The 23,594-nt window shown below is 37.3% G+C and overlaps 2 protein-coding genes across 4 annotated transcripts; one reads left to right on the top strand and one right to left on the bottom strand.

Annotated features, from left to right (window-relative positions):
• The first annotated feature begins 526 nt into the window (after nucleotides 1-526).
• Nucleotides 527-9,934, top strand: LOC119077111 (interferon-related developmental regulator 2). Of its 2 annotated transcripts, none has more exons than XM_037184280.1 (4): nucleotides 527-1,061; nucleotides 7,868-8,564; nucleotides 8,780-9,023; nucleotides 9,101-9,934. In XM_037184280.1, the coding sequence occupies exons 1-4, from the start codon at nucleotides 1,031-1,033 to the stop codon at nucleotides 9,404-9,406; spliced, it is 1,278 nt and encodes a 425-aa protein (XP_037040175.1). In that variant the 5' UTR covers nucleotides 527-1,030; the 3' UTR covers nucleotides 9,407-9,934. The 2 variants fall into 2 exon arrangements, with proteins under 2 accessions (XP_037040175.1, XP_037040174.1); XM_037184279.1 differs by lacking the exon at nucleotides 527-1,061 and adding an exon at nucleotides 7,705-7,798.
• Nucleotides 9,935-14,517: 4,583 nt separating this feature from the next.
• LOC119077107 lies at nucleotides 14,518-18,309 on the bottom strand. 2 transcript variants are annotated; one of them, XM_037184266.1, is made up of 3 exons: nucleotides 18,043-18,309; nucleotides 16,493-17,521; nucleotides 14,518-16,424 (listed from the first exon to the last, which is right to left on the bottom strand). In XM_037184266.1, the coding sequence occupies exons 2-3, from the start codon at nucleotides 17,505-17,507 to the stop codon at nucleotides 14,641-14,643; spliced, it is 2,799 nt and encodes a 932-aa protein (XP_037040161.1). In that variant the 5' UTR covers nucleotides 17,508-17,521; nucleotides 18,043-18,309; the 3' UTR covers nucleotides 14,518-14,640. The 2 variants fall into 2 exon arrangements, with proteins under 2 accessions (XP_037040161.1, XP_037040162.1); XM_037184267.1 differs by lacking the exon at nucleotides 18,043-18,309 and adding an exon at nucleotides 17,681-17,789.
• Nucleotides 18,310-23,594: the final 5,285 nt, after the last annotated feature.

Raw genomic sequence — 23,594 nt, 5'->3', positions numbered from 1 at the left:
ACCGATAATATGTGTTTCTAGTTTATATTATGGATATACAGCTTATATTATGGGCACATTAACCATATCAAGCAAATATGGGCTCAGTTGCCATAATATTATGGATCTCTTACCTATATTATAAGGCATACAGTTACAATATCCGGCACACAGCAATTGTCGAAAAAACTTTTTTTTTAGTGTATAATAAACTGTTGAAAGAGAAGCAAGTACGTTGACAAGTACCCCAACGCAAGTTATAATTAACCAGTCTTCCGTTTTCTCGCCCTGATCATAATAGTCTATAACTTGCCTTGCCTTACAAATCTTGTGGCTCCTCAACGAAATTGGAATAGAACGTTTTGAGTGTCCTAGCCTGTTCTTTCAAAACATTCTTTTATGTTTTTTTCATACTCTGGCGAATCTTACAAATATCCCACCAAAATGAAAAAAAAAAAACTGCCGAATTTTGTGCTCGTTCACTTTCATGGACAGGCGTGTCAAAAGCAGATCCACAAACCTGACAAATCGAATGTTTCAGCGCGTCTGCTGTCATGATAACCGTGCGCGCCTTCAAACTTCACATGAAAATTTCAAAGTCGTTCTCGTCGTTCTGCAGACACGAAAAAGATTTCACGAATTCAGTTCATTGTGGATGCCGTTCTGGAACTGAGTGAAATATGCAATTTGTTCTGAAAAATCATCTTAAATCTAATAAAAAATCCGTGTATAGTATACGAGTGAGAAATTTATGCACTTTCAAAACAATAAATCATATAAAAGGAATAAGAAATTCTTGATCGAAGGCGATTTAGTTTTTTAATTTCTTCCCTTTCTATTTAAAAAAAAAGAAGCAAAAAATTAAAGTGTTCAAGATCACAGCTTAAGTGTAAGCGTGAAAAATATTAAGAAAATTGTTACAACTAAGCAACCAAAAATAAAATTTTTCGTGTGTTCGCTGCTTGTAAATCAGCAAAAATTAAAAATTCCTGTGATTTTATTCAAGTCAAATATTTCACCACGATAAGGAATTGATAAGCATCATTTAAAAATGCCTAAAACCAGGAAGAAGGGCGGAAGAGGTAAGTCATTCCTAAAAGTATTTACTCATATTTCGTAATTAGAGCCAAATTCATGTAGCATTTGACGAAGCACATTTCTCCACATTTCCATGTGATTTTTTTCTCTGATAAATAAATGGCGATTATGTATGTGTATGAGTGCTGATGAATGTGTTCGTAAATATTTTTTTTGCAAAGTTTTGGATGCTTTATTATAGTCTGTCTCGGCATGAATGTTGATATTTTCTTGAAAGAAAAAAATGAATTGAAATGAAAGTCCAATAATTACAACGACGTTTAGTCAAATCACTCGAAATATTCATGTAAAAAGTCTGTAAATTGTGGCTCAATACGTAACAAAAGCACTAGTCCGTAGTCCACCGAATTATGTAACTATAATTGAGACGTGAATTTTAATGAATCAATTGTTTGTCATTGATTACATTCCTTATATATATTTAGCTATACAACGAGTACGTGCATCAAACAAATGTGTTCATAAAAATGTATACGTAAAATTCAAGTGTAATTGTCATTTCAAAGAAAAATCAATTTTGCGTCGCGTCGTCTAGTTTTATTCTTAAGAAATACTGTAAATATACGAAAGGTCATTGTCGTTCTATTTGATTATAAAGACTTAAACAGATTATACGATTTTGAGGTCTCGTAAACATGTCGTGGTAATTAGATAAATGGAATTTACAATGGCAGAGTAGGTTTGTCAAATTCTAATTCCATATTTCATACTCGTAGCCTGATAGTCTCACCAAAAATAAATCAATTGCTGTCTGACTCGAGTACGACGATAATTCATTCCAAATTCAACTTCATTAAGTTTTCCTATTTAGTTAGCAACCTACTTTTCTGAGAAACATTTTCTCAAATATTCAGTTTTCATGACGGCAGGAATTGGATGATTCAACACAAAAACAATATTTTGTTGTCCACTTGAACGATTTCAACTCTCAATCGAAACCTCTCTCTATGTATATGCCGCCAACGTTGTAATTGCATTTCAACATTATAAATATTCGTGTCGTAAATGTTGTTTATACGTACTTTGAGTCATCATCCGGCGTTCTCATGTTTATGTTCAATTTTCATCATAATGTGAAATTTAATGTTACGGTTTCTCTTAAAAAATTTGTTTTTGTTTTGAAAGACTGTGGTCTGGTAGAGTTTATAATTTTCCGATCACATTCAGGTCTGCTCGCAGAGCGAGTGAGGTGCCCAATAAATGAGTCATATTCTATCAAACAAATGTAAATTAACCGCTTGGTATTTTTCCATCGTTAAACACTTGATGTAGTTAACTGTGCCTAAGATTCTCTTAAATTGAGATATCTATTCAATGTTTCAGAGATTTTGTTTCATTGGGTATTACTACCGGGTAGATTACCTTATTTCAACTATACTCGGATTTTCCCAGGGAAATTCCCCTAATTAAAGAACATTACTGTTACTATACGAACAGTTCTCTTTTGTACTCTTTTGTATCGCATATATCTACGATGTCGCCCACTGTATTTCTTTGTTGTAATTCAAGGTCCCAATACAAACAATTATCTTTTCGAGTTGACTCTACAAACGAACTCTTCACATCTTCTTATCACTTGAATTAGACCAATCTTATCAATGATAGAAATCCATAAAATGTTTTCTTCACCTACTGTTACAGAAATCGGGTGAGAATGTTGATACATACGTATTCCACTGTGCCATTCTAACAAAATATTTTATACGTGTTTTCATGGCCTTCACGTTTTGCATCGTTCTTGTTTGATTTGATTAAATTATAGAATCTGCTTCCTTGTCTAATTGCATCTATTACTTCCATGATAATAATAAAACAATAAAATAATTTGTGTCGTGCCGATGGTAATGGCGCTTTATATTTTCATTGTCGATGCGGACAAGTGTTCCGTTTATAACATTTTGATGGAAAATATATGCCACATCGACGAACTCTGTGTGGCTACAATCTATCTATTGGGCAAAATATAAATTCGAATCACAAAAACCGAATTCGTCTACATCTTGTGGTGACGACTCCGTTTATCATACAGCCGCATAAATTCATATTTTCCAATATATAAATGCGACCTTCAACTTTATTCAGGTTTATTTTTTGGTTGGTCTCGTATTTTATTATTGTGTACGGTGCAAAATTGGCATTTACTTTACAGTAAACACAAACAGGTCTAATTGAGCAGTATAAACCGCTCACATGTGTTGAAGTACGTTATCAGCAGAATGTTAAATACGTAGATAGAATTTGCCAATAGACGTATGTAATGTGCACAGAATTTGTTTTTTAACTCACAAGACAGGAAAATTAAAATAAAATTTCCACGTGAATTTTGACGTAAGCGTGAGTTACATTTGTACATTCTCTGTGACTGTTATTTGTTCAGCTGTACAAGTTCGTCTCTTGTTTGTCGTGTAAAATCATTTTGTTGCTATTGTCATTTTGCCACTACTTCAGTGTATCAATTTCAAGTACATTTGTGTAATTAGCTGAGAAAGTGGAATTCTTATTTCGATCATGGAGTTCGTTCCAGTCGTTATAACGATCCACAACGTTTGATTTTCAAATTTTTGAATCTGTCTTTTTATCAGACGAAAGGCGCTACAATTTTCAATGGAATTTTTGTGGTTCAACGACGTGAGCTCGGTGAACGATTGTCATTATTTTTAGAACTGTAATTGTTTGAGTTTGGTTGCTTGATGGGAGGACGACATGAAATTAATATTTTCACTCTGGGACAAATCATGACAACTGAAATTCTTGTGTGACGTTTACCGATCCGAGGCAAAGCCGAGGACGGCAAACTCACAAGAAGTTAATTTTTTATGTGTTTGAGTAAAGACTTTAATACTCTTGCACTCCTGATATCTTCATGCCAATTATTAGCTATTGCATATCATCAATAAAAAGTGACATTTTCTAACCATAAAACGCATTTAGTAAAAGGTGTGAATTGTCTGTAATACGCCGTTGTTTTATGTAATTCTTTGCATTGTTATCAATCGAATTTGCACTTAAGGTGAAACGAAACAGCTATTACGTACTTATCACTCGAATTTTTTAGACCTTTGTGCCCTATGGTGATAAAAAATATCGCTACGTTGTTGCCCTGATCGTCAGTTTTTAACAATATATTCTTGATGTTATTGTACTTAATACCTACCACTTTGAAAACGAATGACATTTTTAAGATGTTAGAAGTACCTACTTGAAGTTTAACCCTATCACATGAATACTAACTCACCTTGACTCTTGTGAGACTTTTACATTCGTCTACAATATGACACGGTGCACGGATATGGTACAGACTACAATATGGATTTTTAATCAACAACATTGATAAAATAGAAGAGTAAATTGTCAACAAAAATAGTGCGTGAAATTATGATCGAATCGATCGGAAAACGTATGTCAACGAGTCCACTGACGCAGATGTGACAAACGTGTAATGTCTGACGGAAATAAATGAAAACGAAGTCTGATGAGTAATCAGCTGTAAACAATTTGCTCAAATATGCAAGGTTCTGGTGGTGTTTGTTTAGATGGTTTAGGAAAACGAACAATTCAAAGGCACATTTTTGTTGACTTGGTTCTGAAAAATGGGAACATTTCGAAGCTTTAGTCAACACTGACAAAAAAGAGTTGAAAATCTTACATGTAGCAGGTAACTTTGTCTTCAGTTAATGTACATTATCTGCCACAGCTGCATGAGGCACCACAGCTGTGGCAGCTATTGTAGATTACCTGGAGACAACTGAATTTTCAACTCTTTTTTGTCAGTGAAAGGCAATTTGATTTCATAAATCTTTCACACTAAAAAGAAGAATGTTAAAATGATTGGAACGAATTCATCTAATAAAAATCTAGTACTTTTTGCCTATTAAAATACTATCCGCAAAGTAATAAGAATGTAATTAATTAACACATTGCGGATAATGCTCGAAAAGTGCTTAGGGAGTCGAGGAATACCTCCAAATAAATTTATAAAAATCGAAAGTCAAATTTTTAGAAATTTATTTGGAATACCTCGACTCCATTAGCACTCTCCGGTGTGCCTAAAGTTGACGAGTCGCAATAACCGGCAACATAATAGTCCCATTGCTAATAGTGTCTCTTTCTCGCATTACTAATTCGTTTAACAAGCTAGTAATATCATGGCCCTACGTTAGTGAAGGGCCGTGACGCAAGTCCGTTCACACTGAAAAATTTTACAAAAATTTTTCCGCAGGACTGAGGAACATATACACGAACTTTTTGACTTTTCCTCTTTGCTCCTACTACCCCCAAAGTATTTTATTCGTAATCTGGGCGTCCATACGAGTTCAACGAGCTATCACACGCCTCATAAGGTTAAGATTTGGCCGAGATATTACATTTCAAAACTTGGAAATTTGCAGAAATTGGTATGAAGAAATTAATTTTCTTCATGTTGAAATTGATGAATTTTACCAACCTTTGTTACTTTGTTACTTTGTTACAACGAAACTTTTGAATTTGCCGGTGAATTTGGCTGAAATTTTCAGGGTATGTTAAGGACGTAATTCTAAGAAACTAATTTGAAGGCATTTTTATAAAAGCTTATAATTTCGGAGCTATGAGCGTGTTAACCTATTGAGCTATGGGACCTATAACTCGGAAAATATGGCAGATAGAAAGTTCGTTTAAAAGACAAATTTATAGAGTTTCAGATTTCATTTGACGTGTTTCATGGTTTTCCTAAAAAGTCGTCTATTTGGGAGCTATGAGCGTTTTAAGTGCTAGCTATGTCAGCCATAACTCGGAAAATACGGCAGATAGAAACCTCGTGTAAAAGACAAAATTATAGAGTTTTAGATTCTAGTCGATACAAGTTTCATGGTTTTCCTAAAAAGTCGTCTATTTGGGAGCTATGAGCGTTTTAAGTGCGAGCTATGTCAGCCTTAACTCGGAAAATACTGCAGATAGAAACCTCGTGTAAAAGACAAAGTTATAGAGTTTTAGATTCTAGTCGATACGTGTTTCATGGTTTTCCTAAAAAGTCGTCTATTTGGGAGCTATGAGCGTTTTAAGTGCGTCAAATTTTCGATTTTCGTCAAATTTTCTATTTTTATCAAAGAGAAAGTTATACAATTATGTAAGAAGAATATTTTCGTTCAAACTGCACAATATGATTGTCTATTATCTGCGACCAAATTCTAAAAAAGCACAACTTACAAAAGAGCTGATATCGCCCAAAACCACTTACAGTGGGGGTGTGACGCAAGTCCTGTTATCCACTTACAAAAGAACTGATATCGGTGTAGGTGACGCTTACAGGTTCGACACGCAAAAAGGTATGCGTCACAAATGGCAGCTGATGAGGAAAGTACGCGAAAGTTTTATCAACAAAAATTTACCATAAAAATTTTAGGAAGAAAATTATAATAAAAAAAGTTTGCGTCACAAGTGGCAGATGTTGAGGAAGGAAAATTTTAAAGATTGTGAAATATATTCCTAAAAATGGAATTCAAACGGAAGAAAGCCGAATCATCTGCCACTTTTTGACGCAAACTTTTTTATTATAATTTTCTTCCTAAAATTTTTCTGGTAAATTTTTGTTGATAAAACTTTCGCGTACTTTCCTCATCAGCTGTTATTTGTGACGCATACCTTTTTGCGTGTCGAACCTGTAAGCGTCACCTACACCGATATCAGTTCTTTTGTAAGTGGATAACAGGACTTGCGTCACACCTCCACTGTAAGTGGTTTTGGGCGATTGCTTTTTACATGAATATTTTGTCAGCACAACCAACCCAGTAATCGCCCGGTAAGCGAGAAAAAGACACTATAAATCCCTTTCACTGTTGTTTTCTACCTGATTCATAAGAACAAAAACACATAATATGACAGCAGACCTGTTCCCATGATAAACCAAGTATAGCTACAACAACCAGAGCACATGATTGTAAAACATTGAATCCTAAAAACGTTCGTAATTATGATCAGCATTATCATTGTATTATGTGATCAGCGATTTTACTTTCATAACAATTTCCTCTTACACGACTTCTACATGTACAGTTTTTTTGCAAGCTCTTGGATTCTTTGGTATGAAAATAGTTCGAAACGAATTTCAAATCGACTTTCAATACAGTTCGTCCCCCACTCAACAACGCACTCCTACATACCAATGGATTTTGTTTTATCACATAATGTACGAATAGAAAAGTAACAAATTTTATACGATTTCATGACTAAGATAAACTAGATTTTATGGTGGCAAGGACGTTTTCATAAGACTCGTTTGTATAGTTAGCGATGAATACTTGTGTAGATGTGCCATAGTCTTATCATCGGTAATAGTTGTGGAATGTGCACAATCTTATTCTACTGGGCGGGTATTGAATAACGTGAAAGTTTCTTCTTACACATGAATCGTTTGCGACTTAGAGGCATTACATTATGGTGAATATATCCAACGTTATATTGATGTACCATAATGTTGAAAATTATATATTGTTTGCCATGCTTTATGAAGGCAGTGTGTGTTATAATCGGAAATGAATGGTGAGAGAGAATGTAGGTAAGTGGAACTTACATGAAAACAATGCAATGTTTTCATTTCGCTTCTTGTTCATGACTTACAGACTGTGTTACACAAGCACTTCGTTTCATTCACTGCTTGTGTGTGTAATGCCACTGGCTGTACGATGTAAATATCGTATTCGCTTTATTTCCTTCAAATTTGTATTCAACTTCGTATCGAACGAACGTACTACAGATCCTCTTGACCTGTTTCTTGATTTATTCACATAAATTGAACCATTTTCTTACGTTCCAGGGCAAGCGGCCGATTCAAATTCCGATGATGAGTCCCTAAATGACAACACTAGCGTCTATTCAATGCGTTCGGACAACAATGGTTCCGTTGACGATGAATCAGAGGATGCTGCCTTCAGCGCAACGGAAAAATACGAGGAAAAGCTGGTGCAAGCGATCGAAAATGCGACAGAGAAATCAGCTCAGACGCGTGTGACTGCTTTGCAGGCGATGTGCGACACAATGATGCACAGATTTTTGCCCGATTTTATTGACGACCGTAAAGTCACCATCATGGACATCATTGAAAAATCGATTCGTCGTGGTAAGGGTAATGAACAAGCGTTGGCTGCTCATTTGGCACCGTTACTCATCATGCAATTGGGTGGCGACGAAGAAATTGCGAAAAGCATCGGAATATTGTTGTTGGCGACTGCGCAAAACAAAGCGAACACATTCGATGCCAGAGCAAAATGTGTTTCGGCTTTGGCTTTGTTGAATTTCTTGGGCGGTGACGATATTGGCGATGTTATCGCATTGATGCAACAGCTTGAGGCAATTTTCAGTGGCAGCTACTTAAAAGGAGATAAGACACCCAGTACGGTTGCTGCTGATGCTGGTGCTCTACATGCAGCTGCTTTGAGCGCATGGGGATTATTGTTGACACTGATTCCATCAGGAGATTTCTGTTCATTGATGTCTACCAATTCATTGGCACCGTAAGTGAAATGAGCGTTTCAAGCATTTGCGAATAGCAAGCATGTCACAATATAAACCGTAAAGCATGTCATTTGAGCTATTCTTTAAAACAAAATTTTTTAATTGATTTGACTCACGTGACATATCAGGAGAACTAATTGCTAATACTTGTCGTATTTACCGATTAGCTGTAGAAAACTAGCCTTTTCTAAAAAAAAATTGATAAATTTTACAGATCGATCAGCAATTTGATTGGAATGCTGCAGTCTCCTCATTTGGAAGTTCGAATGGCAACCGGTGAAGTAATCGCTCTTGTACTGGAGTGTGGTCGTGGTCACGAAGACGACTTCCTCGAATCGTATTTGCCCGAACTGATCGACGCTACGAAACTTTTAGCCACAGACTCAAAGAAATTCCGTGCCAAACGCGATCGTAAAACTCAACGTGCTACATTCAGAGATGTTCTCCGATATTTGGAAGTGAGTAACTTCGTTGAAAATGATAAATTTAGCGGTGAGACAATGTTGACAATTTTCTTTTCTTCTCATCACCAAAGGATGATACTCAGCCAGAAATTACAATTCGTTTCGGTACTGAATCATTAGAGCTGGACACATGGGCTATTCATCATCAATACACAGCGCTATGTGCGATCATGGGCCCGGGTATGACATCTCATTTGAGAGAAAACGATTTTCTGCGCGATATTCTTCAACTTGGCTCCAAATTGATTCAGGCGAATGGAATGGCTGGTTTCAAGCAAAAGAAATTGGAACGGCGCTTGATTAATGCAGCCGCTTTTAAGGCACGAACACTTTCACGCAGCAAAAATCGTGATAAACGATCGGCTGTTTTCGCATAGATAAATTCAAATATATTATAAGGCAAAGATAGCATCGATTTTAGTTACCAACTAAGTTTGGTCGATGAGTTTGTTTGGAAATTCGAAATTTATTTTTCTTTTTAATTTAGTGAGTTTAGGTTACGAATCCTCTTATATTTTTTTCTTCTTTCATTTTAATTTATTTTTTTTTTGATTTTATTTGGCTGTACAAGCAGAGACCAATTTTCGTTGTGTTGCGATTTTTTGGCGACCTTTTTTTACTTTACAAAGTCAACTTAGCAAAAGTGTGACCGATTATAGCGAATTATTATTACCGATTAGAAATCGAGCGATATGCGTTACAACTTTTAAAAATGTAAAACCCAATCTAAAATTCAATGTTTTTTACTCTTTAATTTGTTGTTTTAGCTAAAAATTAAAATTTCGTTTTTCGCTGTTTTACCGGGTACATTGGATAAATTGACGTAAGTTAAATGAATTTGTAAAAAAAGAATGTGAATTAAATAAATTATTTGATGCAGTCCAACTGATATTATTGCATTAACACAAAATTGTTTTGCTGATTAACTGAATTGTCATCATGCGAGGAACGAATTTCCCGGAAGGTTAGTATTCAGGCGTTTAGTTCTTGCTTACTAAGCTTGACATCAGATTTATGCAGCAAAAGCATTCATAATACAACAGCATTTGGCATGATAATGGAAATCCGTATGCGACCTTTTTACTTACAGAATACCTTCAATAGGCCTGTTCATTTTAGGGAAATAGTCTCAAATTCATCTGGAATGGTGTTTATCTGGTCCTGAAGGCTAAAATATTGGACCCGTATTTAGACCCGTACGAAGTACTGGGGTCTTATAGGTTTACGCATACGTTTGTAACACGTCGAATTGGACTCCCTGAGTAACGGGAAACCTATTGTGGTTGTCTAGAGATGCCAAATCCGCGAAAAAAAATGTCCGTCTGTCCGTCTGTCTGTCTGCACGATAACTTGAGTAAAACGCATCCGATTTTGAAAATTCTTTTTTTTTCCCGTTTGGTAATGTCAAAAGACAGGCTAAGTTCGAAGATGAGTGATTTTGGATCGACCCCTCCCGAGCTGTGGCCCAATAAGTGCTTTACGGTTTTTCGAAGATATCTCCAGACATTTAAACGTTAAACTTGTAAGTGATACGTCAAATAAAAGGTATTTACAATACCGATCGACAAAAAAAAAGTTTATGGAAATCGGATGACCGACTCGTGAGTTAGACCCCTTGGTGTGGAACAGGCACAGGGCGGCAAGCAGTTTTTGCTTGTAGGTCGGCCACATTTGAACATATTTCGTCTGTTTTAGCTTTATTAGATAGGTATTGACCGTACCAATCAGGGAAAATTTTTTTTATGAAATTATGTTCTCCGGAGCGTGAGCTAGGTCTCTTGGAGTGAGCTCTTATCTGGCTACTCGGAAGTACAGTGAACGTGGTATATTTTGACAATATCTCGAGTAAATTTTGACCGAATTTCATGAATTTTTTTTTGTTTGAAAGGTATTAACGAATGTAAAGCGTCGGTACTATTTCCGGTCTCCTAACAAAATGGCTGCCGGCGGCCATATTGGATTTTAGTAAAATAGAAATATCTTGGGAAAAATGATACTTAGAGAGTTTCTGTTAACATGGAAATAATTTGTTATGTGTGTGGGGTTTCAGGGATTCCATATACGGACATCTATATATACCTATATACAGCTATATTGAGCTATATACAGGCATATAGAGCTATATAATAGCATATATTTATCTGTGAAATGTTTATTTATAGTGAAATATAGTTAAATATAGCGGTTTTTTGCTGTTTAAATAGGAATTTATGAAATTTGTCTTCGTACGGGGCTGTCTATATTGCCTCCGGCAATTTAGTTGTATATGATAACAAGGCAAAGAGTGGATAATGTAAGTGATTTTAAAGGGAAAATAGTTTTTCAGCAGAGAAGAAAATGAAGTAAGAGAAATGAAGAGTTTCACATTAAAGGCTTTTGATACGAATAGGTGTTTCGTACGGGTCGGCGTTAGCTATGTTTTTTTTTGAATTTAAAAAAATACTTTAGATCTGGGGGGCGAAGCATTTGTTCAAATGTACGAAAGCGTTGGTTAGAAGAGAGGAGAATGATGGTGTATATCTTTTTTACTCTTCTAACCAACGCATTCGTACATTTGAACAAATGCTTAGCTCCCCAGATCTAAAGTATTTTTTTAAACTATTTCTCTAAAATGAACAGGCCTAACCTTCAATCGCTTCAATCCTTCATTGATGCATCTTTTGATTAAACTTTGGCGATTGTAAATTTTAAAATTTGGTGACGTTTTAAGCGAAACGTCCGATGCTTCTTTTGTTAACCACTCCGGACCACTTTCGACCATAGAATTTAAAATCACTTTCAAAAAAATTCTTCGAAGCTTGTTTGGCTGTTGAAAGGTGATCATAAACCGAAAACTTGCACTTTTCTTACAAAAATTTCTCCAGTTACACTAGCCGTACAGTGTCGTGTGGGGTACGATTAGAAAGGTAATCACATGTAAAATTGAGCCGAATACTGACTTATTTGGTTTAAAAATCTTTCACACTGAAATATGTACAGATTAAGTTTTCAACCGAAGACGAGGTACACGAAACGTACATGGTCGGGTGGGGTATCATTTGAAAGGTAATTTTATGTGCTTTTGGGTCAAATAGGGTCTTATGTGGTTTGGATGTATCTACGATGAAATATAGGCACTTAAACATTTCAACTTCTATTTCATCGTAGATGCATCCAAATGACATAAGACCCTATTTGGCCCAAATGCACATAAAATTACCTTTCAATTTCAAATGATACCCCACACGACCATGCACGTTTTGTGTACCTCGAGAAATTTCAGTACGAACAGTGTAAGTCTTCGGTTGAAAACTTCAACTCCACATATTTCAGTGTGTATGAATTTTAAACCCGATAAGTCTCTACTCGGCTCAATAGTACATCTGATTACCTCTCTAATGACGTCCCACACGACCCTTGACAACCTCTCGCTAGCCGCACAAGCTTTGAAGTTTTTTTTTGAAAGTGGTTTTGGTTGCTAGGGTTGAAGTCCTTTCTAAATACTTATAAAATATTCCACTAGAAAATGCGTCCGATTTCGTTAGGCTGTCTTTCAAAAGAATCCCTCATTGCCTTCAGAATTTTAAATTTAAATTCGGAAACATTGATTTAGCACATCAGATTTCCACACGAAAAAAATTGATCCAACAGCTAAACCAGAATTTGGTATAATGCCCTTGACTGAAAGTCAGGGTCTTACACCAAAAAATACCGAAAAATGTGGGTAACAAAAGAATAGTGACGGTCATCGAAGATTCAATGGTAATTACACTTCCATTGAAAAATATCACCGCAAATAAGCTAAGTTTGTCATAAGCCACAATGAATAAATTCGATCCGAACGAACTCTTCATAAACAATTTCGGCTGCCGCATCAAACGCACAGAAACGGCAGTAGACTTTGACCCGTTGACGGTGTGTTGTGCCCTATTGGACAATTGTATTGAACATACAGTCAACAGGAGTACTTTCCCACCGGCCCTCGGCATTTTGTGATATATTTGAACAATATTCATACATTGGCTAATGCAGCTCTTGCAAATATCTCACTAAGTAACTTAGTTGGTGGAGTGAAAAACTTTTTACTCGTTCACCCCATCGAAAACTAGTTTTCCATGGGGCACTACCGTTAAAACTCATTTACTATGCTGGTGCATGTAACAAGGCTATTACATGTATAGGCAATAACCTTTACATCACTCGCATAGTAAAACGTCGTACTACACACGGAAAATAAAGTGATATCTCGTATCACGATGAGTAAAAGTACCTCGGGCTGCCGCCCTCGGATACTTTTTCTCATCTGGATACGAGATATCACTTTACTTCCCTTGCATAGTAATGTACTATTACGGTGGTTTTAGCGAGTAAAACAAACTACTGAAAATTGTTTTTTTTTTAACGAGTGTGGTTACATCCCTCGCCTTCAACTCAGAGATGCAAACACCACACTCGTCAAAATATAAATGTCCACCAAACCAGTTCGTAATCTACTATTAGTTCACACACCCGTGTTCTTGCTGGTTCTTGCCGTTTTTAAAATTTTCCTATAATAGGGACACGGAAATTTCCCTCCTTCGTAAAGGAAAACATCTTACTAAACCAGTGAAGGAATTATTTCGTTTCACGATGAGTAAAAGTGTCCGAGGGCTTTAGCCCCTGGATACGAAATATCAACGTCCTTCCCTGGTGTAGTAATATTCCTATGCAATAGGTCTGAACTACTGCTATTAAGTTATTATTCAGGCGTTGAGCTTCTTTCATTTTATTTGAGATAAGTCTCTTAGGGGCCATCCGCAGGATACATCCACAAAGTACCTACGCGCACGTTCAGTACATATTTATAATTTTTTCCATATATTTTTGCGGACACAGGAGGATGTCAGATCTAAAACGTTTCTGTACACACGTAAAGACGTATCAGCACTTGTGGATGGATGAGTGGTTCAGTTGATAAACAGCTGAACCAAAGTCACGACTTTAGTTGACTGCCCTTCACATATGATAACAACTAAAGTTTCTTATGGGTATTCAATTTCACTCTCTGTCTCTTTTCCAAATTTGAGACCATCAGTCCCATTGAAACACTGAACGAAATATAACGCCAGTTGTACCCAAATTCACCCGAAAGTGGAATAATTTTAATCATCACGAGACTGGCAAGACAGCAGGGCCTATTTTCAAGAAATTAATTTCTTGAATTTCTCGAAGTTTCTCTAATTTTTCTTTAATTTCTTGAATTTTTCGTTAATTTCTCAAAAATTTCTTTATAGAAATTCGAGAAAATTTCAAGAAATTATAGAAAATAGTTTCTTGAAAATAGGCCGTGCAAGACAGTGCTTGAGACCGGCAAAAAATGATTTGTGGCCAATAATGATTTGTCGCCAGGTGATCTTTTTTCTCATCTAAAAGTCCTGTTGCAGGTAACAGTATATTTCCCAAATTCCAAAATCTTAATTTCCGATGCAAAACGTATCGAGATAAAAACAACTCTGTGACTTAATTGACTTCATGAAAATTCTTTTTATTAAAACCAAAAATCAATTAAAAGGAAAAGTTTTCTTCAACAAATATTTACGCGTGCAACAAAAGCCGTGTTACGCCGATAACATAACAACCGCCCACCGCAAATTTACTTGCCACCAAAATATTTCAAACCGCAAATCATTTTATGTTTCAAAATTTTCCAGTCATCCGTCTGGCAACTGCGACTGCAATACTTCACTCGTTTACAGCTGCCACACGCATGCTGCGGATTTCCTTTCCAACAATACCGACAGACCGGATTGTTTTTTCCACATTCGCGGTAGATAATCGTCTTGGGGTGATCCACACGCAACGCGACACTACCATCCGATGCCAAACGATAGTATGGATTTAGAACCGTGATCGTTGATCCAAAGGCAAGATTTTGCCGGACCGTTTGGCTGTAATGATCAAGGTCGTAGAAGGAACAGTTGATGCAGTCGTCATTGTCGTCGCGAACAACGACGTGAATAGCCGATAGCAAACCGAACATTGGATCTTCGCAGATCATAAGATTGATGAGACGCTGCGTGTACACCGTGTCTTTATGTGGATTCATGTCTCGTAGAGTGATTGCCTTGAAGCCATCCGAACTTGTCGCAAGTTTTTGTTCGTGTTGCGGAGTGATGCTCAGGAGTGAGGCACAAAAATTTTTGGTGCTCATCATTTCCGTCATTTTTTTCAGCGTCTCTCGATGACGTTGGACGCATTGAACGCGTGCAGGATTCGTCACTTGCAAATTACTTGACACAGCTGCCGATGACTTTAGGTTTGGTTCCGTTGACTTGGTTGTTGCTGATCTCGGCACTCCAGATTTACTCATTTTCCCGAAGGCATTTAATGCGTCCAACAAAGACTTGGATTTGGATTGGTATGGCAGCAAACATGGCAGCATTTGAAGTTCGGCTTCCATGCCCTTTTGATAATAGATGTCTTGCTCATCATCAGATGCGTAAAATGACATGTTATAGTAGGCCTCTGGGATCATCCGCTCGTCAAATGGAGCATGTTTGATGAACTCCTTGAATGCAGCAATTACCTTCTCCTTACCGCATGACTCTATCATCTTCATTGCGCCGGCTTTACAGTAGAGTAGACATTCGTCATTCGGAAACTTTTGCAATGCCTCATCAGTTACTTTCATTGACGCTTCGAAATTTTGCCGGAGAGCTAGCGCAGCAGCTTGCATCTTATAAAAGAATATCTCGTCGGGATACATTTGCAGGCACACTCGCGCAAAACTAGTGAACTCGGAATTCTGCGACACAGACAACAGAAAGCAGTGCACAACTCTTGCATCCAAATCTAGTGCCGACTTTCGGCTACTTATCCTAGCCTCACAAAGATTGAACAGGCGTGGCAATTCCGATGGGTGGAAGAAGACTACAATTTCGGTCACACGTAAACAGTTGGCCAAATTACTGATGCATTGATCTTGCGTGAATCCGATGTCGGCAGCGCTTACTTTCTTAGCGGATAATTGATCGAAGCCATGAACACTATCGGCGAAGTAGCTCATAGACGTAAGAAGCCTTTTTGCGAATGGATAGCCATTTTGCGCCCGTTTTTTAATCTCTTCGAAATTGTTCCAATATTTTCCAACGGATGAGCCGGCGACTTCCTCAATTTTCGATATAGTTGGCTTGTCATTGGTGACTCTTTCTATAGTTTCAATGAGCTTTCCCAAATCTTCCGGACTGGCGTCAGTTTCGGATGAAACTTTTTCCAACCACAGTCGAACTTTCTCCAAGGCTTTATCAAACTTATCTTTGTTCTGAATCGAGTGTCCATTTCCCGATTCCAGTGCCTTTAGATACCAGCTTCCGGCTTGCTCCACATCTTTCTCCCATAAAAATGTCCATGCCAAGGACTCCATTGCTGTGTAGTTGCCTAAAGCGAAAAATGTGATCCTTCGATTGCGCTTTTACTATACATTGTACAATGCAAAGTTAAGTTACCTCTGCTAGCAGACAATCTGAAGAATTGCTTAGCTCTCGTTGAACATTTTTCTCCGCCTAGTCCTTTCGCATACAAAATAGCTAAGTTGTTGGCTGCCCCAGCATGACCTCTCTCGGAAGCCTTTTCGTACCAACAACGCGCTTGATAATGATCCAACGTTTTTCCGGTACCATTTTCTAAACATAAACCGATGTGAAATTGAGCATGAGCAATGCCATCATATTCGCCACCCATTGCATTCCCGTTCTTCGGATCGGCTTTAGCTGCTTGCTCAAATAGGCCCACCGCCTTCTTAATGTTCCGTTCAACACCCATTCCTTGCATGTAACACACTCCTAATTCAACCATTGCTTCCGGTGAACCGATGTTGACAGCCTCCTGAAGAAGACCAATTCCCTTTTCGAGATCTTGCGGAACATCGATTCCTTTCACATATCGGGCACCGAAAAATACGCAACCTTGTGCACGAGTATTCGGATTTTTAGACTCCAACTGCTTCTCGTAGTTTTTTAGGATGTGTTCAACATCGATTTTCGTTCCATACACTTCATTGACTTTATCGATTTCTTCCTTAAATCCGTGCGATATGACATCACCATTCATTTCCGCTTGCAATTTGTCAAAGCGACATTCATCTCGACATTTCCGAACGTCCGCCAGTTTCTTATTTAACGACAATGCCTCATCAAAGCGCTCTATCGCTTGATCCCACTCCTTCCGATGTTTGTACACAAGTCCAGCTCGATAGTATCCCTTCCACCAGTTGGGTCGAACCATAATCACTTCATTTGCATCTCGTAAAGCTGACTGAAGTTTGGCCTCATTATCGTCGCCGTTCTTCGTCGCAGACATGAGATACGCATGCGACCGATTCGAATGTAGCACTCCCTTTTCCTCCACACCAATGTTGGTGACCAACAGTGCTTCGGAGTAGGCTTTGATGGCCTTTTCATAGTTCTCCTCTTCCACTGCTGCATTACCAGCCTTGCGCAAATCATTGATCGTTCTATTCATGATGTTTTGGCTAGCTGAAAAAATCGAAACAAAAATGGAAGGAAATTTAGCTTTCAAGTGGAAGTTTTTGTTTGTAGGTTAGATGCATGTGTGTGGAGATACTTTTGGGTTTTGTTTGAAAATAAGCGTATAAGCGTATAATCCGAAATGCAACAAAACTGAACAAGACTCACAGAAAATCCTTAAGATTGACGAGCAAAATGGTTTTTCGTATTGTCAAAACTTGGATGACTTGGATTGATCAAACGATTTTCGTATAAATTGATGTTAATCTGCGTACAGTATAGGTACATACAATCGAAACGACAAAGTGACGTCTCAAAAACAGCCGGTTTCTCTGCGAGAATTTGCAGTGGAGCATCAATCAAAAAAGCGAGTGATGAATGATTAGAAACATTACATAGAAGGGACAAGCGCATCGGTAGGATTGTTAATCGAAACTTATTGAATTTGATCTATAGTCTGTGAGTGTACGAGTACGTACATACGAAGGATAAAAACGAAAACGAGAACTATTTCCCAATAGAAAACTTACGATTTTCACTTGTATATTACTGGCCCCTGTTTTTGTAGTGCCGAAATCAAAATCGAAGTGTGCAAAATCACTATAGTTCAATCAAACATAAAATTCGCAAAATTGTTGTCGTTAGATAACTCACAAACGAATAAATTCTCTACGTACAACTTTCACTTGCTGAACTCAAACGTCGAATAAAAATCTCTAAGCACAGAACTTGACCGTTGTGGTTTTGCTGACCAAAGATTTTACTTTATCACAGATATGGATACCTAATACCAAGGTAAATATATGCCATATATAACCGAATCAGATGTGCGGCAGTGGCACGAAAGTTCGATATAAACGCCATCTCTCCCTTTCTTTAAAAACACTAAATTGGTTAGAAATCAGGGCAAAATCTGTTTTGTGATAGTGCACAACATTTTTGTGCAACACAAGTAAATCATAGTCAACCATTTGAAAAAAAACCGCCCATATATTTACCTTGATATTAGCCAAGGTAAATATATGGGCGGAGGTACTGCCATCCACGCGCCGCCTTGGGCCTAGCACAATAAATAGTGAAACGAAAGAAAAAACGAAATCATCATAGATGGCACATACATGCAAGCAAGCACATATAAACAAAAACAATGGGTCTATTAATAAAATTCACTTGCTTATTGTTTATTGTTGTCGTTAAAAATGAAGAGAACATTGCCACTGACAAAGTCATTAGCGAAACGGAATTTGAACCGTACAGTAAAAAAAAATGGAAACTATTGGGGCAGCCGAAATGATTAACTGGCTCACGAGATCGATATCGATGAGCAGAATCAAGCCTGGAGTGCACCAGCTACCAGCAGTAAGTTCCGTTTTTGAAGCGTTTCATTGAATTTAATACTACAAATAAATTCCGGCGAACCGCAGCTGTCGAAATTGTTTTCCCTTTAACACGCTCTCGATGGAGGTTATGTGGTTTTCTCTAATTCTTTTCATTGAATCAGCAAACAAATATGTGCTTTCGCGAAGGCAGATTAATTATCAAAATTTCAATCTGTTTATCCATCGCCGTTATTTTCCTGGAACCACCTTGTTTCTTCATTTTTCTTTCACTCTAAAGAAATTAACGATCTACTCGGTATATGTGAGCAAATTAATAATAATGGCCAGGCATTTTATGAAAATGAACTGGTTGGACGAATTCAAACCGTGCAGAATATGGTATCCACCGCAATGCCTACATTGCTGCGATGCTTGAGAAACACCCAGTGAAAACCCAGAGAAACACTTTAAAACTTCAACAGAACATTTTTCCATTCGATTTTCTGCAAGCAAAGTTTTAGTTGCATACTTTGTTTCAGTCTGTCGGATAAGATGTTTGTTTTAGAAGGGAGAAACTGTTCCGAAATTAATATCACCTTTTAAGAGTTCGCAAGATTTTATCCCCGTTCTGCCAAAGTGAATAGACTATGGAATTAGAATTTTGAACGTAGGACCTTACATTTCTGGACTTGATTCCAGGGAGCATGCCACAATGGTCAAAGATATACCAAATGCAGAGATTGCATCTGGTAAGTAAAATCTCGCTTTTTACTAAATTTCGACTCGAATTGGGAATCAACAATCACTTTCTCATTTTCGTTTTAATCCAAGTGACTTAAGTTTAGGATTAAGTTTAACTTAATCGAGTATTCTATGAAGTAGGGTGTAAAAATACTATCCAGGGCCTAATATTTGAGAATAAATTCTCAAATTCTCAATATTCTCAATATTCTCAAATAATCTCAAATATTCTCAATATTCTCAAATATTGTCAAAATCTTGAAATGAAAAAAAAAACTGTTGATTCAGGTTCGTGCTTCATGAATGCTTTAAAAAAATCCAGATTTTAATACCCCTGGGCCAGTTCGGAAAATTTAGGGCCGGTATCTATTTCTGATATCGAGGAGAACACGTGAATAACTGATGCCCACACTCTTCTACCGCTGTTTTGCGCGATTAGAAATTGGTCTGTCGATTCATAGTTTATTATTTAGTCAGACCGGAAACCGCCCTACCGCGATTCACCACAGCGTTATCGAGATTAGAAGCTAGCGGGCATCAGTTACTCACGTGTTCTCCCCGATATCAGAAATAAATATTGACTATACATTTTCCCTAACTGGCCCAGGGGTACAGAGTAAAAGAATCACTTCCCGCTCATCTCTAATCCAGCAGTTAGAAACGATCATCACGCATTTTGGTATTAAAATCGGGATTTTTTTTAAAGCATTCATGAATCACGAACCTGCTTCCAGTAAGATTTAATACATTTATTTTTCATTTGAAGATTATTATTTGAGAATATTTAACAATATTGAGAGTTAGAGAGGATGTGTTCTTCTAAGATTGAAGAAATAAAGGTGATGTGATGTGCGAGAGTTTGAAGTTGATGGATGTCCATCCGGCTTTGTGCGTTTTTAGGAAATCTTTAGGAAGCTGTAGGTTTAACTATTTGTTGCATACTTTAAGGCATTTTCTATGAATGCTTATTTGAAGGAGGTAGATGAAGTTTTTCGTTCGACGCTTGAGGCGATTGCTAATGTTAGGCTGTTAGATTTTTCTTGGGATCAGGCTACCTTGCCGTTAGCTCAAGGTGGATTAGGTATTCTGAAAGTTGAGGAATTTGCACTTCCTGCGTATCTGTCGTCTGTGTATTCGACGTCTAGTCTGTCTGATGATATTTTGAGTAGGTTTGATATTAAGATGGTCGATGATAGTGTTTTGGGATTAGTAAGTTCGATTCCTAGTGAATGTGTTCCAGGTAGTGATGATGAGAGGAAGGTGGATGACTGCTTGCGTCATCTACTAAAGAATCTTCAAAGTGGCTGCAAGTTGTCTGGTCGAGTCAGCTAGGTTTGCTATTAGATAACAATGCTGCGAGAATTGCTGTTGGTCTACGTTTAGGATCCCAATTATGCGAGGAGTATAGGTGTGTCTGTGCTGAGTTAGTTAAAAAGGACGGTTTGCATGGCTTATCATGCAAGGTTAAGACAGGGATAACGCCGCGACATGATTCTTATGCTTTTTCTGCTGCATATGTTCCAACATTGTTACAGTCACCAGGAATTTCTAGAGATGACAGTAAAAGACCTGATGGAATGACTCCAATTCCGTGGAATCTCTTTTATGGGATGTGACAGTGTGTGATACTTAATCATTATAGAAAACTTAAAGAAAATTACTTATTCACCCCGCTTGCTTTTGAATCTTTAGGTTGCATGGGTCCAGAAACAAAAAATTTGTCGCGAAATTAGGATCGTTGATCGCAAAGAATTTCAATTGCTATTCAAAGAGGAAACGCAGCATGTATTCTTGGAACATTGGGAAGGAATAGAGTGGACGATTTTTATTTATTGTAATTTCTGTTTATGAAAAGATCGATTTTTTACTGGCTGTGCAATTTCAGCAGTCTTTTTTTCGCTTATCTAAAAATAAAAAGAATATTGATAATATTTGAGAATAAATATTAGGCCCTGGAAGATGTTGTACAGAGTGGGGGTCAATACACTACCTTCTGGAACGCCAGTCAAAGCTAGGAAAATTTTAGACTTGTGGTCGTTCACACATAACACACATAAAAGTAACGCTGGGAGAGGAAGAATTGCTCAATTTTAATGAGATACAAAGGGAATGGCTTTCATTTATTAGACGAGTGCTCAACATAGTCAACACTCTATAGTAAAAGTACTTGGCCTTGTGTAAGGCGGATAAGGAGGAAAAGAAGAACCTAAATAAAAGCCACAAGCAGAAAGAATCGGTGAATCTAAACAAACACTCACTCCAGAAATAAATGAAACCAGCGCATTATACTACCTAGATAAAACTTTATTCTTCCAGTGTCATTCTCCCGTTCCCGTTTTCGTGATTTGCCATTCTGAACCTCAGTTCCATTCGTTTCATCCGTTTCCATTTTTGACTCCTTTTTCTTCTTGTCCTGTCCGTTTTCTGGAATCAACGGCTTTCATTCGCTGACTCAGCGTTACCATTCTCTGACGCCTTCTTTTCCAATTCCTTTTTCCGTTTATTTGCTTCAGCGATTTGCTTAAATTCTTCCAATGCTTCCTCGACCACGTTCCATACTTTATTAGCATTTTCCACGGAAATTTTCAAGCTGTTCTTGACAAAATTGATGAATTTTGGCTTCTTTCGTGGAACATTAGTCTGTGCAGCTATTTTTTCGACAATATATCTGACCTGTGGATCAACACGAGTCTTAGTCAACAAGCTTTAAAGTGTTTCGGCCCAACTTTCTTGCTTCTTTTCGCCTTTATTCTTATTTGGCTTGTCAACAAATCCTTTGGCGGAATATTTTTCCTCCTCTGAAATGCACTTGGTGTGATCCTTAAACTCATCACCCTTGAAATCCTTCAAGTGAAAATAATTAATTATAAAATTATAAGTCCTCTCACCTCTTTTTTTTTCTCTGTAACCATATAGCAGCAGAGAAGGTTCTGAAAGAATCAGGTTGAGACAAGTCTGAGTTGAGTACGAAGGCGGTGACACACAAATTGAGTTCAGCGGCTACGAAGTTTATATGAAAAAGGCAAGGTAAATATAGTGAGGCCTCACTATATTTACCTTGCCTAATACCATATTATACGCGTTCATACAGCACCCTTGCCAGAGAAATGATAACAGAGGGCTGGGCTGGCGCGGCGCCAGCTGTTATCATTTCTCTAACTCTGGCATATTATTTCTTGCTGCAGTAGTTATTCAAATGTGATGACATAGTCATATTACGCGTTGAATAACATGCAGATTACATTTACATCAAGAAGTGCTACTAACACTATGTTAGGTATCTACTTAGTTACTGCTGAACTAATTTTTGATATTCCTCGAGATGTTCTTTTGTTATTAATGCAACTATTCCGGGTAGACATAGTCATTGGCGAGTATTCATCTGTTATCGATAACAATAACAAAAATAAAGTACAAGGATTTGAAAATAGTAATGTGAAAATACCTCAGTGAATCGAAGTAATAGATACAAAAACAATACTGCTGTATGTGATATCGTTATTAATTTGGTATGTCTAGATCCTGTGCTGGCAATTCCTTCTGCACATTATTGCCTGTTTGAAAATTGAAGAATAACCGTTCAACGGATTTTTTCACTAGCAGTAATTCAATGCATATACTTATGAATCCTATCTTCACATGACCTTGTACGATATCTTACCCAAATATCAAATCTTCAATCCTTGATTTCTCTTTTCGTTCCTTGCATTACTTTAGATGAAAACATCTGTCTTCCGGAAATCAATCCGTTTAATATTTATTAATCAATGAAAGAAGCGTCTGTCTTCGAAAGAATAACTTCAGTTACAAGAAATATTTCTTTGTGTATCTGTTTTGGACGATTGTTTTTAGGCAATTTCGCGAGTTGTAGCCCGAACGAAGTGAGGGCTACATGCGAAAGTGCCTAAAATCAATCCTCCAAAACAGACACTCAAAAAATTTTTCATGTAAGGGGTCGAAAACCTGAGAAAAATCTCGAAACTCCCTCATTTTCGGCCCCGACACATGAAAAATACTATTTT

The sequence above is a fragment of the Bradysia coprophila genome, unplaced genomic scaffold (genome assembly GCF_014529535.1).
Source record: "Bradysia coprophila strain Holo2 unplaced genomic scaffold, BU_Bcop_v1 contig_232, whole genome shotgun sequence".
In the NCBI taxonomy this organism is placed as follows: Eukaryota; Metazoa; Arthropoda; class Insecta; order Diptera; family Sciaridae; genus Bradysia; species Bradysia coprophila.
The sequence above is the reverse complement of the archived record's forward strand: the minus strand, read 5'-3'. Positions and strand labels throughout refer to the sequence as shown.